The 16,893-nt window shown below is 38.7% G+C and overlaps 2 protein-coding genes across 2 annotated transcripts; one reads left to right on the top strand and one right to left on the bottom strand.

Annotated features, from left to right (window-relative positions):
* Positions 1–634: 634 nt before the first annotated feature.
* LOC137745455 (dihydroneopterin aldolase 2-like) lies at positions 635–2,764 on the top strand. Its single transcript, XM_068485419.1, has 3 exons — positions 635–843; positions 1,810–2,014; positions 2,401–2,764. Exons 1-3 carry the CDS (start codon positions 825–827, stop codon positions 2,603–2,605), a joined length of 429 nt encoding a protein of 142 aa, XP_068341520.1. The 5' UTR covers positions 635–824; the 3' UTR covers positions 2,606–2,764.
* Positions 2,765–3,575: 811 nt separating this feature from the next.
* Positions 3,576–6,257, bottom strand: LOC137745454 (uncharacterized). The gene is made up of 7 exons (XM_068485418.1): positions 6,134–6,257; positions 5,884–6,024; positions 5,721–5,803; positions 5,454–5,612; positions 4,779–4,889; positions 4,198–4,264; positions 3,576–4,103 (listed from the first exon to the last, which is right to left on the bottom strand). The coding sequence occupies exons 2-7, from the start codon at positions 5,996–5,998 to the stop codon at positions 3,823–3,825; spliced, it is 816 nt and encodes a 271-aa protein (XP_068341519.1). The 5' UTR covers positions 5,999–6,024; positions 6,134–6,257; the 3' UTR covers positions 3,576–3,822.
* Between the last annotated feature and the right edge of the window lie 10,636 nt (positions 6,258–16,893).

Genomic DNA, 16,893 nt, shown 5'->3' with positions numbered 1-16,893 from the left:
ACTAATTTACTTTTGTTATAACATGCTATTTATTTATTAATTTATATTTTTTTAACAAACAATATTATTTACGCAAAGGGGAGGGGATGAGCTTAGTCTTACAATGGACTACCAATGATGTGATTCAAATTTGTTTTTTGCGAGAATCAAATATAAGTCTTCTCACTTATGAGTAAAGATGAATATTATTAGACAATAGTAATAAGTGACATTAATATGACAATTATATTGTCTACTTATGAAGTGTCACTTTTATTGTTCAAAAAAGAACAAAAATGAAGTATCACTTTCATATATGTACAAAAAATATATATCAATTTTTATAAGAAAAATTAATGAAAATGGCTTAAAAACTTTGATTTTTAGTGTAAAAATATGATTTTTCGTTAAACTAAACAGTACTGAGTGTTTTTCGTTAAAGTTCTCATTTTTACAAGATGGGGACTAATTTTGAAATTGGCAACACCATTTCAACTAGCAACTATTTGGTCCCTATCATGTGAATATATATAATTAGGAGATCATATTTAGTGGTTGAAATGTTTATTTGATAGTTTAATAGACTTGGAGGTAACATATTATTATTATTATTATTATATATAGTCCATTGAAATGGTGAGTTATAGACCATGATTACGGTGTGGCTAACGTAAGTGCAGGTACACCACGCGCTATCCGGTATCCATCCGTGAGTTGTGTAGAGTTCCAGATTTTCTGAGACTCTGGGTTCTACTCGCATACACATATCTCACCAAACGCAGATTCTCCCGCGACGCACCACCCTTGAAGAAACATTCAGCAAAGCTGCCGAATACAGAGCTTTAATGGCTGCGCCCACTTCTGGTAAACTCATCTTCTCTATACTCTGCTTACTTGTTCTTACTTCTCCGAAAAAGTTAAATAAAATCCAGAAGCTTTTTTTTTGTAATTTTGATATGGAAAAAGGTCTAAATTTTGAGATATGGGTAATGGGTTTTTGGACATTTGTGGTTATGAGCATGTTAGCATTACTGGGTTCCTCCTGGATTTACAAAAAAAAAAAAGAAAAAAAGAAAAAAGAAGATGTTTCTTGGTTGGCCATAGGAACTTTTGGATACCCCAACCCCATCGCCAATGCATAGGCCTCGTTTGGTGCCGAGGATTAGATTGGATAGGATAACTCACTAGATTGTTTGTATGTTGAATGAAGGATTGGATGCCCGCTTCCAAATTTTGCACAGGTTGAAAGGTGGAAGATGAACTAGCCACGAAGTTAACTTATCCCTCGGCGTCCTACTATTGTAGGGATTAAAAGGATAAGTTCCCTTCATGACTAATGTCATCTTCGATATTCAACTCGTACATAGTTTTCAAAGTTGGCATACATTTCTTTGTTCAACATTCATTCAAGCTACTTAGTTATCCAATCCAATTCAATCCTAGACAATCGAGGCCGTCATAAAGTGTAAATGAACACGAAAAGCTTCTTCTAACTACCATTGAAACTTATATTAGGAGTTGAGGGATAGTGTACTAGGAAAGTTGTCGTTTTTCCTAATGACAATCAATTTGCATCCCCCCTCTGCACCCAAGTTCCAATCCGTTCCCCGTAGTATAAATTAGATTAATTAGCATACTGCTCGAATAAAAACAATGAAATAATGACAGTCAATTTGTATAGATTCTTGTTATCTTTTCAGTAATAATTTTATTAGGCCGTGTGTATGTTCCAAGTGAACTGTGAACATTAACATTTTTTGTGCGTCTTTCCTTTAGTGGTTGGTGTTATTGGGCAGCCATTAATGGCTAAGTATGGTTGATTTTCATTAGGAACAATACTGGAAGATGCTGCGGTAAGAGGGGGAGATAAGCTCATATTGAGGGGTTTGAAGTTCCATGGTTTCCATGGGGTGAAGCCAGAGGAAAGGAAGTTGGGTCAGAAGTTTGTGATAGATGTTGATGCTTGGATGGATCTCCGGGAGGCTGGTAAATCTGATCACTTGTCAGATACCGTTAGTTACACCGAAATCTATCGGTTAGTAATAACATAATACCACCTTTTCTTTTTTCATTACCTCGAATACTGACATATAACGTCCTAGTTAAGTGCTGCAATTCTAGCATGTGCATTTTACCAGTGAAATGTTCACTTCAGTTTGCAATGGCCTTGAAAAGTTATCTTCGTTATCAGTCTATCCTGAGATCTGTTTTTGTTCTGTTTCTTTTGTCTTATAAATATGATATAATTACTAACAATTACTGAAAGATATTTCAAAATGCAAACCCAAAAGCTAGGCAGTTACGTGCACAAAAGAAAAAAATTTAAACTACATTCTCGTCCTATATCTAAGATTTTCTCAAACTAAGATTTTGTCAAACTAATACGAGATCACTTTTGATTTATTGAAATGTACACCGCAGTATTGTAAAGGAAGTTGTAGAAGGGCCTCCTCATAATCTTCTGGAGTCCGTGGCTCAACAAGTTGCGTCTACCACTCTGAAAAATTATCCCCAGATATCTGCTGTCTCTGTGAAAGTTGTGAAGCCGCATGTCGCTGTTCATGGTCCTCTTGACTACCTGGGTGTCGATATTTTTAGATACAGAAGTATTGATGCGCCAAAGTAATATTTTACCAAGTTAATCATACGTAGGCAATCTATGCCCCTGTGACTTCCTGACACAGGTTTTTAGTGTGGTTTTCTTTCAGTTCGAAATTTTGGCGCGGATCCTTGTTCTATATCGTGAACCAGTGCTATCACTAATTAATGGCATTGCAGTTTTATCTTGTGATTGTGCACGTTTTGACTACTCTGATTGTTTGATCTTGGTTGCTTTGGTTTTGTACTTAATACCTGTGAACTTTTCTTTTATTGGATTTCTTCATCACGATTGCAGCAATGGGTCAGTCCCCGAACTTATGCAGCAAACAAGAGATAAGTCAGCTGCAGAGAGGGCTGGTCATGAGGGGAATAGTTAGATCAGTTAGCAAGATTTGTTGGTAGTTCAGTTGCTATGTCGAGAGTGACGCCCTCCATAACCATGTCTAGGGTTTGTCGATAACAAAACTCTCACAAGTGAATGAGTCTTGTTGTAGGGAGGTTGTGTTTCTGAACCCAGTTCTGTAGTTTTGGGTTTGGATCTGCAGAGCATTCCATGGTGTCGGACTCAGTTTTCGTCCATTGAGCGCCTAGCTTGGACCGCAGTTTAATACTACTGTTGGGTTTTATTAAACAAGCAACCGCTGTGCAGCTTCTTTCATGAATATGATCGACAGGGAGAAATTGTTCCCATAACTGTCATAAAGAACCCCTCGCTTGACGATCATATGAACGGTTTTGTGAGGTTTGTAGCATCCGGGAAGAGCAGGGAAGAATTCTTCATCGATAAGCCGGCAGCTTACAGGTACCGATTAGTTTGATAGAATGTAATTCGCCAACTGGTTAGCAGCATCTAAAACGATATATTTTCGTGTGCACGCTAAAATCCTACAGGATTTGCTGTTCCAGATTGGAGTATTTCGACATGCTTACCGTGTGTGCGGTATCAATGTGAATACAAGCGTTACTACGAGGAAAACAAAATAAAAAAGCACTGTAAAACGAGAATCCTGCATTTCCTTCTAAACTTCAAAATTTTATTCTCTCAACAAAAGCTGACTAAGAAATGACTGCGAAAAAATTAGTAACTGCGAGCAGCCTCTACCAGAAACGAAACAAGGTTTGCTCCTACTGTGGCACTCATTCTTTCACAATTCAACACGACAATTTGATCCAAATGCAAGGACAGGGGAGGAGTCTCAAAACTTTCTTTTAGAATGTGAATGCAAGGGAAGGAAGCTTTGCTCATGAAGCCTCACCATTTTGTTCACGATCACGACTTCTGCCTTTGCGGCCCCAAATTGGTGTTGTCTCAATAAGTTGGTGAGGAACAAGCTTTCTTTCGCGCTTAGTCATCTTAATGAAATTCTTAACCTTCAGTTTGGCTATCTCTGCCTCCTCGTCAGGGGTAATCTCCCTCACTACGACCGTAAGGCGGCATTCTGGTCTCACTTTCACTCCACATTTGCCTTTAGCATGGTAGGATAGCCTCTTTTTGAAGAATCCCTTTCCAACAAAAGCCTCGGCTACAAATAAGGAGAAAATGCAGAACAAAGAAGGTTAAAACTGAAAAACAAAAAAGAAAGATAACAAAAACTAAACTTTGTTTACAGTATTTACCAACAAGGAGACGGTCTGGATCCAACCCATGATTATGAGTTGCATTTGCTCGGGCTGAATGAATGACCTGCAAGTAGTAGTTTCTTATTTAATGTTCACATTCTGGAGTATATACATATTTTTTTTTCATGTGAGTATGCCGCTCTCACGCCCACCTTCTCACAAGTCACAATGAAGCATACAGGCAGCTTACCAGCTTAAAACTAATAAAACAAATACTTCTACTTCCAGACTCTACTCAGAGGCATTTTGTAGATGCGTGAATCAAAATAATAATAGTAAATCACCTTAAATGCTAATTCACTTGACTTCAACACAGATGTTTCTACATAGCATAGCATAGCTAACATATATTTATATATATGGGGTGTGCTATCCACACACCCCTTGTTGATTTCTGCCCTTTGATCTTCTTCAATTTACCCGATCCAATGGCCAAAAATTAGAAGGATGTGTAAGAAGTAAAAGGGGGTGTGTGTATATCACACCCCTATACACACACACACATTGTATATATATGTGTGTGTCATAAAACTGTTCTAATTAAAATAGCTCAACAAAACGCTGAGTGGCTGTATCACCTGGTACACAGTTTTTGAAGCTCGCTTTACTGTCACTTGCAACTGCAACAATGCATCTTCAACACGCATACCACGTACCAGTGCAGCAACCAAGTTGACCTTCTTAGGGCTCTGAGAGTAACAAATGAGTGAGCTAAAATCAATAAAGGTACGTTGACAATAAGGGGTAGAACATGAAATAACATAAAGTATAGAGCAGTCATTTATGCGACCCGAGATCATTCACTTTAATGTCTAAACTGCAAGAACATAAATTATCCAAGATTAAATCCAACTGTTAGGGCTATTAGCAATTTAGCATCCAAGATGATTGGAAACGAATATACGTCCGTTTCAACATAAAGACAAGTGTAAAGGAACTGCTAGACTACTGTTTTCAGTACTGTCTTTTCCTAAGTGCATCACACACACCCACATAATCAGCAAAATGACTAGTGTAAAGGAACTTGTTCAACCCCCGGCCCTCTCTACGCCATTAGTTGTCCATCCTAAGGTAAATTTGGTAGAACACAGAGATCAATACCCTAATACTAAATTTGCCTATTGGATAGCAAAGGAAAATTAATTCAGAAAATGTGCTTCATGGCCCGATATACCTAAAAAACTGAATCCGAACAAAGCATATAATCCATTACAAACCCTTATAACGATATAACAAGAGTGCAATTTTATTACCTGCTTTATTCCCTTTAAGATGGCTTGAACTTTAGCAGGTTTAGTGAGCGATTTCTGCTTGTGCTCCTCATTCGTCGCAGTATTTGATGCCAAAACAGGAGTCAATGGAGATGGAAGAGGTGTTTCCTCAGCTCTCAAGTTTCTCGAACTAGAAATTCCCTGTAAGATGAAAACACAAATATAAATATATATACATTATATATATATATATATGTGTGTGTGTGTGTGTATTATATATAAATATATATATGTAAATTTGAGAATTACCAAGTGCTGAAAATGTTGATGAAGGGGACTTGAAATGGTTGGAGAAGATGGTTTGCAAAGAGTTTGGAAATTAGGCAAGAGACCTGCAACATTAAGATTCTGATATTCAACAATTTCCCAAAACACCAAGTGAGAAAATTGGAGGTTTCGAAGAGCTACTGACCCTCTAAACGAGAAGAGGAGGAAGAACAGAAATTGGCTCGAGGGTTGTAACTACATTCAACCCTTTTTCCAATTTGACGGATAGCTGATTGCAGATGCCTCTGCCAAGCCGCCATGGCTGCAAAAGAGAATTGCTTCCTACCTACAAAAATGGAGGAAAATACAGACATTTGTTAGTGGATTTGGGCATTTGGGGGAGAATCGGAGGTTGGGATATCTGAAAGTTGAGTTCTTTGTGCGCCACCACCTACCTCAGCCTCGTTTCAACCGCGACGGCCACCGCAAAGTGTCAAAGTGTGAAGAGTTTCAAAGCTCAGTTGCCGCGGCAAACCTAAATAACAGACCCATTTCGCCGTGTTTTTACTGGACTTCTGGAGGCTGAGCCGAAGCTTTTCGGGAAAGAAAAAAAAATAATAAATAAATACTTTAACTAAGAGAACTATTATTAGCACTTTAAAAATTTTATTCTACACTTCTCATAAGTGTAATTTTCTTTCTAATTATAGGAAGTTTAGAGTGCAAAATAAGATTTTTAGAGTGCAAATAACAATTCGCTAACTAAATTGTAGCAATAATGCTAATCTACTTTCTGGCACCCTTGAGCATTTCAACCATTTTTGTACAATTTTTTTTATATTTCTCATATCATTACAACAAACTATTATATTCATATTCTTCAAAATATATTTTTCCATGTAAAATCTAATATTTACTAAATATACATTTTAACATCTTGATTTGGAAAAAAAAAAAAAATTACACTAAATATAAATTTTAATATCTTTATATTTTCACTTATTTTTTTACTTTTCGGCTTAAAAATTTCACTAAATCTGCTTCCTAATACATTATAAAGATTTCCTTAATGCTAATGAAAATTTTCACACCCCAACCCGGAATGTTCACTTAGACTCCGAATCGAGCTGCGTTGGCCGACACTTGGAAGGTGATGAAGCTATAAAGTATAATGTGGTGGAATATGTGAATAAATTTAAACCTAAAAGTGTCTAAATACAAGAGTGCGCGGTGAGTGGGAATGAACCCAATTCACACATGATGACAGAACATAAGTATAGTACAGTAAAATAAGGTGAGAAATTATATCATCGAAGGTAACCGTCTACCCCAAGATTTGTCAAGAATCCTCGTCGATATGAAAGCTCAACTACTAAAACCTAGAGGGGCAAAAAACAAGGGTGAGTGGGCCTGAAAATAAAGTTTTAATAAAAAACCTTTGAAAATGTTATAACCCATCGCCGTAAAACATGTATAGTATCCAAAATATAGATACTATGTATAGTATGAAATACTTACCGTAACCTACAAAACATAAATAAGGCATGACATCCCAAAATCTCAACAAGGATATAAGTAAAATCAGGTGCTCAACAACCTATGCTAGCACACCAGGTGGAGTTGCCTAATGCGACATGTACGATTTCACCTATTGCTCATCAATCTATACTCGCACACGAGTCGAAGTCGCCTAATGCGACCTATACGACATGACAGGGTGTAATCATAATATACGCTATAGTGCTACGATCACGTGAAGACTGGCGATAATCGCTGTCACCTACGAGTCGGAGTCGCCTAATGTGACCTGCACGACAGAACTGGCACTTACTTGGATCCAAGGCGAGCGTGTGGTGCAGGAGGTGAACATATACATGAAGGACTGGCCCTGGCTCGGGACGAGCACTAACACCAGGATGCAACATGATGAGCAGACTACATGAATATAAGCATGCCATAATGATTCAATAATTCTAATCAACATAATAACATTCATAGCCGTAGATATAATTATGGCATCAAAGATTATAAGCATACATGTGCATCCTGTAGGATGTAGCATATTTCATAAATTTCGTCATTTCATTAATTCTTATAAACTTTAGTCTAATCCAGGCATACGTAAGAAATTCTTTTTTAAACGCATAAATGGAAACTGTTTGTACCATACTTGACCAATCCCGAAACTACTAAGCACCGGTCAACAGTATACGGTCAAGGACCCACAAGATTTTTCCTCCAACCAGGAGGTCAATCACAACACGACACATATCGGTATCAGAAGCCAATCACAGCGCGACACGTGTCGATGTCAGAGGCCAATCACAACACGACACGTGTCAATGTCAGAACAAAGCTAGAAACTCTCTTCTATAAAAGGGGATCATTCTCCCACAATAATCCCTAATGTCATTTGTACTAAACTATTCACTAGAACTCACTAAAAGAGAGCTTGAACCTATGTATTTGTGTAAACCCTTCACAACTAATGAGAACTCCTCTACTCTGTGGACGTAGCCAATCTGGATGAACCACGTACATCTTGTGTTGCTTGCTTCCCTGTCTCTATTCATTTACATACTTATCCACACTAACGACCAGATCAACCTAGCGAAGGTCACAAACTTGACACTTTCTGTTGTACCAAAGTCCTCGCCGATTTTGTGCATCAATAGAAACTATCAATCATATATATATACTATAAAAAGGAAAAGACACACTTACCTGAAGTCCACGCTACAACTCCCTAGCATGAATATGGAGGTGTCACGAACGATCGTCGCCTAAAACAATTATCAAATCACATCTCAGAATTCTTATCGATAGAACACATAACTTACATAAAACACATCCCTAAGGACGTTCTAGAATGATTTTAAACCCATTGACCAAAAGTCAACCATTGGTTAAAGGTTGACTGTAGGGTCCACAACACTACGTAACTCGATCTAGAGGATCCACACCTCAGATTTCGATCCAAAACTTCCAAAGGTGCACATTATTCTTCTAAAACATCATATTAAAATTTCATTACGATCCAACGGTTGGATCTCCGCCAATTGCAAATTCAAGTGGCAGCCAACGTTTTATTTTACAAACTTACAAATCCAATTCGGGAAGATTCGTACGTTGGATTCCCAATTTGTAAGCTTTTAATGTCCTCAAATATTACGTAATATAATGTATTAAAGTTTGGTGAGGTTGGATCATGGAATCATATAACAACCAAGTGGCTGCCCTTAACGAAAATATAACCAAACGACGGAATTTCGAAAAACAAAGGGCGGATTCAGGTCCGTCATGTCGAGGAACCTAAAAAGGGATCTCGAGTTCCTCCCAGCATCGCTGCACGCACCGTTGCAAGATGGTTGCATAGGTAGTTACGCGTTGCACCCTCCGACCATCCACATGTGTTCATGTGCGCTACATGCCTGCGAGTACGGCTGTACTCATCTTCATCGCAAAGGTTTGCATTTTGCAAGTTGAACCTCCGACTTCCAGAGCTCCTAACGAGCTCAAATCTCAGTCATTTTCAGTGATTTTAAAACCAACATGAAGCGAGAAATGTAGGGAAAGGGATTATACAAATTCGAGGCCCAGTCGTGGCCGGAGTTGATAGGGGGAACGGCCTGAAAGTGACCAAATGGTCGAGAGTTAACTCATAATGAGCAAAAGCTAACCTCGAGTGCATACTCACAATGAGAAACGCCACGAGCTGAGCCACCTTGCAACTAGCATTGCCTTCAGCCGAGCAACCGTCTCGCCGCGAGTATTGCCTCTAGTCGAGCAACCTTGAAACATGTGCTACCTCTAGCTGAGTATTGCTTCACTTTGAACATCACCTCATGTCGAGCACTGGTTTTGGACGACATCTAGTCACTTCGGCCAGCACATGGATTGGATTTGAAGTCTCCAGCCAAAAGACTTTCTTGACTGAAAACTTTGGGGACTCCTGTTGTACCATATATTGGGCCCTAGTATTTGGGCCTCACGACCTAGCCCATGAAGCATGTAAGAGGTGAAGGGAACCCTTATTCTATAAAAGGGATCCTTCACCTCACTTTAGAGGATATAACAAAGAGAGCAAACCCTAGCCTTCATATTGTAACCCTCAATTTACATAGTGAAACTGGATCGACACCAATGTGGACGTAGTCTAACTTGAGGTGAACCACGATATATCTTTGTGTTCTTGTGCGTTTGTGTGATTTACGATTGGATTTACGTTGGTCCAAGATTGACCCAATTTTGTGCATCAACATAGTACACCTGAGTTTTTAAAAAGTTTAATTTTTTAAAAACATATCCTACTATTTGTATAATAACGCGTGATATACCATCCCGTATTCCGATCACATTGAAAAAAATTTCCGCCACCTAGGTCATGTGGGAGGCTGATAGCCTCATCATTTTTTATTAAAAAAACAAAAAGGCTCGACTTTCTAAGAAAGTCCACCCCATCCAAATTGACTCCCTAATCCTCCATTTCCTAAATCCCACCATCATCAGGACACCACCCAACCGAAGTCCACCATCATCAGCACACCACCAATCTCTTCCCCAAACTTCACGTACCTATTGACACTTCAAGATCGACTTAATTAGGCATTTCATGATTAACTTGATATTTATATTTATTCTATGTGTTTGAGAAACTACTTTTCTCAATTGCAAGGAATTAATGATCTTATTAAAAATGATAGAAAATGGTTAAACTAAATTGTTGTTTGTATAAAGATTATGAATAAAAAGTTGTAATTTATCATTTAATATTTCAATGGTATTTTCATCTATTTTTTTTTTTTAGCTTGAACATAGCAAAAGGTTTGGGAAAATATTAAATAGACAGATGTTATAATGTTATTAGGCCACCTGTTATAGTGAGTAAATTAAGTACTGACTAGTAAGTACTCAAATATTGTCCTCTTTTTTTTTTTTTTTTTTTTCTGACCCACTATTTTTTGTGGTTTGTTAACCCATTTCTCTCTTCTTCTTTTTTATTTTATTTTATATTATTCTTATATGTATTTTTTTTCCCTCTTTTTAAGACCCTCAGCGTATTTATCTTAAACTCTCACATTATCTATAAATATTGTATTAATTTTTTAAATAATGTAAATATTGTTTAATGCTTATTTTACGATAAAAGAAATTTATTTAAATTCATCTAGGCTCCTGCCTAAATCTCAAATAGGCGCCAAGCTGCTAGGCCCCAGTCCGCTGCCTGACTAGCGCCTAATGTTTTTTAGAATCTAAACCTAACCAATTTAAGCTTCTTACATGGCTTTGATATTACCGCTTACAACTGCTATGGTGAAGAGATTGTTTTTTGTTATGAATATTGACTCAAAACTTTGCACTCTCCAATGTGAAAGCAACTGCTTCGATTGAACCTTACACACTTTTGAATTTTGCCCCTCCCCTCGGCAAAACCTGACTTCGCGACTGCCACCACGAGGTGTTACTATTGCACGTTAAATATGAGTGGGCAACAAAGTTCCTATGTTCCACTTCTAAAGTGAATGAATGAAAAATAAGTAAATTTATTATATTTTAAGTAAAATAATAACATTATATGACCGTGAATTGGGTACATTGAAATTAATCGTGTTTCCTAACTTATAGGAAACACAAACCAAACAAAATCGTTTTTTTTTTTTTTTCTCCGAACAATCAAATCGTGTTTACGAGTTTGTCTTTCCACATCTTGAAATCTGGAGAACGCGTGATAAGAGAAGAAAATATTTGGATTTAGAAACGGATGAGGAAACCTTGGGAAAAGGGTTAACTGCCTAATCAATTAGATGTTTTCACCGACTTATTTTCTGTTCATAATGTGTGTCTATATATATCCCACTCTAGGGCTCTCTAATCTCTTCCCTTATATCGTCTTCTACAAGCACAAACCTACTGTAGATCGCAAACTCCATAAACTCGCTCCATTTTTGCTAGAGATATGCCGAGCATTATTAGTACCGCTCTTCCAAATAAAAAACCTGTTCAAAGAAAACTTGTTATCAAGAAAATAGAGAAACTAAATTCCCTGCTGGTCTCGTTTTCGAAGCGGAGGGTGTTGGTATTCACAAGAGTTTACTAACTCAATAACAAAATATGTGGGTGATAAGTTTACAAACTCTATCACACCTCTCACTTTCACTCTCAATAAAATTGGACAAAGAAATAGAGAAAGGAGGGAAGCAACAAGCTTTGGTAAAACACTTGGACTTTGATATATGAAAGAAGTAGCAAGCTTGGTGATAACAAACACTTTGAAATATTAGAAGAGTTTACAACTCTTAAAGCTTACAAGCTGAAAATGAGAATGGAAATGGGATTTGGATGGGATAATTTAAACTTAGCAAGATGGCCTATTTATACAAAACAGAAATTGATAAACAATGCAACAACACATGCAATGAATGGGGTGTTTAACATCTTTACACCCTTTAAAACACATGCAAGAACTTTGGACAGTCTAGCACACATATGCAGCTATCTTTCCAGCTTGCAATCAACACTCTTTCGGCTAATACACAGCAGCACACTGCTGTCTTCCTGCTAGCACATCACATGGCAGCACACTTGCTGTCTTTCATCACCATTTCAGCTAGCACATGGAGGAAACTTTAGTCTTTGTAGTTGCAGCATGTGTGGATACAACCTGTAAAGAAACTAACAGCTAGAAGCAACCTTTTACAGCTTGTTTTTATTTGAATTTCCAACACGCCCCCTCAAATCAAAACGCCTTCATGCCTAGCATTTCACGCAATAACCGGAATGATTCAACTGGTAGTGGTTTAGTGAAGATGTCAGCCACTTGTTCCTTTGTGTGACAATAGACAAGCTCAATTGTCTTTTGCTTCACATGGTCCCTTAGAAAATGGAACCTGGTATCAATGTGCTTGCTCCTTCCATGTTGAACAGGATTCTTTGCAAGTTTGATTGCAGACACGTTATCCACATGAATTACAGTCGATTCCACTTGTGGATGACACACTGACTTCAACAGATTTCTTAACCAAATTGCCTCACACACGGTTGAGGCTACAACAACATACTCGGCTTCACATGATGACAAAGCAACAATTGATTGCTTCTTTGAAGTCCATGAGAAAGCTGTTGATCCTAGAAAAAACACATAGCCAGTTGTGTTTTTCCTTTCATCTTGGTCACCTCCCCAATCACTATCTGAATAACCAAATAATTTTGCATCTTCACCAAAATTATAAAATAGACCATAGTTTAGAGTACCTCTTATGTACCTCAAAATTCTCTTGGCGGCCAGCCAATGAGACTCCCTTGGTGTTTCCATGTATCGACTCACGAGTCCAACACCATAAACTATATCAGGTCTTGTGATTGTAAGGTACCTTAGGCTTCCAACCAAGCTTTTGTACACGGTTGAGTTTACAAACTCACCTTCTCCTTCCTTAGACAGCTTCAATCCAGTTGCAACTGGAGTGTTGACAATATTGCACTTGTCCATATTGAATTTCTCCAATATATCTCTCATGTACTTTTGTTGAGAGATGTAGATACCGTCACTTCCTTGCTTCACTTCTATGCCAAGAAAGTATGACATTAATCCATTGTCAGTCATCTCGAATTCAATGAACATGGATTGCTTGAACTCACAGAACATTGCTTCATTGTTTCCTGTAAACAACAAGTCATCTACATAGAGACAAATAATTAAGAACTCCCCTTTTGCACCATTCTTCATGTAAACTGAATGCTCGTATGGACATTTCTGAAATCCATTTTGGTGAAGGTAGTTATCAATCCTTGAGTTCCAAGCTCGTGGTGCTTGCTTGAGGCCATACAAAGCCTTCTTCAAACGATACACCTTTTCTTCTTCTCCTTGTACTTGGAAGCCTTCCGGTTGTTCCACATACACTTCTTCCTCAAGAACTCCATTAAGGAAGGCTGACTTGACATCTAATTGATAAATTTTCCATTTATGCTGAGCGGCAAGAGAGATTAGTAATCTTACCGTGTCAAGTCTTGCAACTGGAGCATAGACTTCATCATAATCCACTCCATACTTCTGTTTGTAGCCCTTTGCTACAAGCCTTGATTTGTACCGATCTACACTCCCATCTGCAGTGCGTTTGATCTTGTACACCCACTTAACACCAATAGCCTTCTGATTTGGTGGAAGCTTTGTCAACTCCCAAGTGTCATTCTTCTTGATGGCATGGATCTCTTCTTCCATGGCTTTCTTCCAACAATCTTCTTCCACAGCTTCATTGAATGAGAGAGGCTCATGGTCTGCATAAAAGCAGAAAAAATTGGTTTCTTCTTCTTCTTGTCCATAAATCTCTGTGAGACTCCTTAACCTCACTGGAGTTGAGGAGCTGCTTTCCTCACTAGATGTAGGACCACTCCTTGCAATTCTGTGCACTGGAGTTGTTGTGATTGTTTGAGCAGGCTGTTGCTCAATAGGTGGTACAACTTCTGGTTCTTCAAAATCAGTGGAGACGATCTTCTCTTTACTGACTTCTTTGTTGTTCCACTTCCATGTCTCTTCCTCACTGAAGATGACATCTCTACTAACCACTAGTTTGCCAGTTAGTGGGTTGTAGAGCTTGTATGCCTTGGACTCTTCACTATAGCCCACAAACACACACTTCTCACCTCTATCATCAAATTTCCTCCTCTTGGCTTCTGGAACTTGAGCATATGCAACACACCCAAAAATTCTTAGGTGTGTAACATTCGGCTTGTATCCACTCCAAGCCTCTTGTGGTGTCATCATCTTGACACTCTTTGTTGGACATCGATTCAACAAATAAATCGAACAAGCTACAACTTCTGCCCATAACTCTTTTGGCAAATTCTTCTCCTTAAGCATGGACCTTGTCATGTCAAGGATGGTTCGATTCTTTCTTTCGGCTATCCCATTTTGCTGTGGGGTATAGGCAGCAGTAAGTTGATGCCTAATTCCTTGCTCCTTGCAGTATGCTTGGAAAGCATTGGAGGTGTACTCTCCACCTCTATCTGATCTCACAGCCACAAGCTTGTGGTTACTTTCAGCCTCTGTGAGTGCCTTGAACTCCTTGAAAATTTTTAGGGCAGCTGACTTCTCCTTGAGAAAATAGACCCAAGTCTTTCTACTGAAATCATCAATGAAGGTAATAAAATACCTATTACCTCCATAAGACATGGGATCCAATGGACCACATATATCTGTCTGCACCAACTGCAGTGGTGCCTTTGCTCTCCATGTATCACCAACAGGGAACGATAGTCGTGCTTGCTTGCCAAGCACACAACCTTCACATACTTGGCGTGTGGCTTCAATCTGGGGTAAACCACGAACCATTCCTCCACTTGACAACAACTTTAGGCCATTGAAATGAAGATGGCCAAATCGAAGATGCCATTTCCATGACTCATCTTCCATTACACCGATGTTGCAGCTTCCAATCTTTGTGTTCAAATTCAACGGAAACATCCGGTTCTTTGACATTCGAACACGTGCAATAAGCTTTCTCCTTGCATTCCTGAGAGTAAGAAACATGTTCTCCATATGTATAATGTACCCTTTCTGGAGCAGTTGACCAATGTTTAGAATGTTGCTCTTCATACCTGGTATGTAGTATGTATCGAAGATGTATTCTTCTTTACCATCCTTCTGGATGATCTTGATCTTCCCTTTGCCTTCAACTGGCAACTTTGAGGAGTCACCAAGACTTACAGATCCATAGGCCCCATCTTTTAGTTTGGCAAAAAACTCATTCTTTCCACACATGTGATTGCTTGCACCAGAGTCCAAATACCAAACATCTTGTTGGCTACTGGAATCATGGTGTGCTAGCAAGACTGTAAGTTCTTCATCAGTATTTCCACTTGATTCTGCCATGTTGACATGCTCACTATTTTTATGTGAACATTCATTGGCATAATGTCCATATTGCTTGCAATTGTGACATTGGATATGCGTCTTTCCTCGAGTAGATCTCCACTCTTGAGACTGACCTCGATTTTGTGCATAGCCTCGACCTCTTCCTCGAGCTCGTCCTCGACTACGGTTAGATGAACTCCCACGACGTGAGTTCCACTGCCCACGACCTCCATTTGGTTTGTCAATATTCAACTTTGACTCCAAAGCTTGCTCTAGCGTTGTGGGGTTTGCATTCTTCTGAATGCGTTGCTCGTGAACTAGGAGGGATCCTAGTAGCTCCTTTGCACTCATCACCTCCAAATCCTTGGATTCCTCAATGGCAGTCACCACATGCTCAAACTTAGATGTGAGTGACCGGAGTATCTTCTCCACAACTCGTACTTCATCGAGTCTCTCGCCATTTCTCCTCATCTGATTTACTATCACAATGAGCCTTGAGTGATAGTCGGAGATGCTCTCCCCTTCATTCATGTGAGCAGTTTCAAAATCTGCTCGAAGTGACTGTAACCTCACTTTCTTGACTCAATCTACTCCTTTGTAGATTGTACTGAGTGTATCCCATACTTGCTTGCTCGTTGTTGCTTCTGCAACCTTCTCGAACGTTGAATCTTCCAAACCCTGGTATAGAAGATACAGCGCCTTTTGGTCCTTCTTTCGTAAGTCCTTGAGAGTGTTCCTTTGATCCGCAGTATATACGGCTTCTTGCTCGGCAGTGGGTACAACATACCCACTACTGACAACTTCCCATAGCTCCTGTGATCCAAACAATGTTTTGAATTGGATGCACCATCTTTCATAATTTTCTTTCTTCAATGTGGGAACTTGGAGTTGCACTAAATTGGACGCCATAGCTACTGCACTTGCCAGAATGGTATTCTGGCTCTGATACCAATTGTTGGTATTCACAAGAGTTTACTAACTCAATACCAAAATATGTGGGTGATAAGTTTACAAACTCTATCACACCTCTCACTTTCACTCTCAATAAAATTGGACAAAGAAATAGAGAAAGGAGGGAAGCAACAAGCTTTGGTAAAACACTTGGACTTTGATATATGAAAGAAGTAGCAAGCTTGGTGATAACAAACACTTTGAAATATTAGAAAAGTTTACAACTCTTAAAGCTTACAAGCTGAAAATGAGAATGGAAATGGGATTTGGATGGGATAATTTAAGCTTAGCAAGATGGCCTATTTATACAAAACAGAAATTGATAAACAATGCAACAACACATGCAATGAATGGGGTGTTTAACATCTTTACACCCTTTAAAACACATGCAAGAACTTTGGACAGTCTAGCACACAT

This window comes from Pyrus communis, chromosome 9 (assembly GCF_963583255.1).
Source record: "Pyrus communis chromosome 9, drPyrComm1.1, whole genome shotgun sequence".
Taxonomy (NCBI): Eukaryota; Viridiplantae; Streptophyta; class Magnoliopsida; order Rosales; family Rosaceae; genus Pyrus; species Pyrus communis.
Note: the sequence above shows the minus strand (reverse complement) of the source record. Positions and strands in the feature narration are given on the sequence as shown.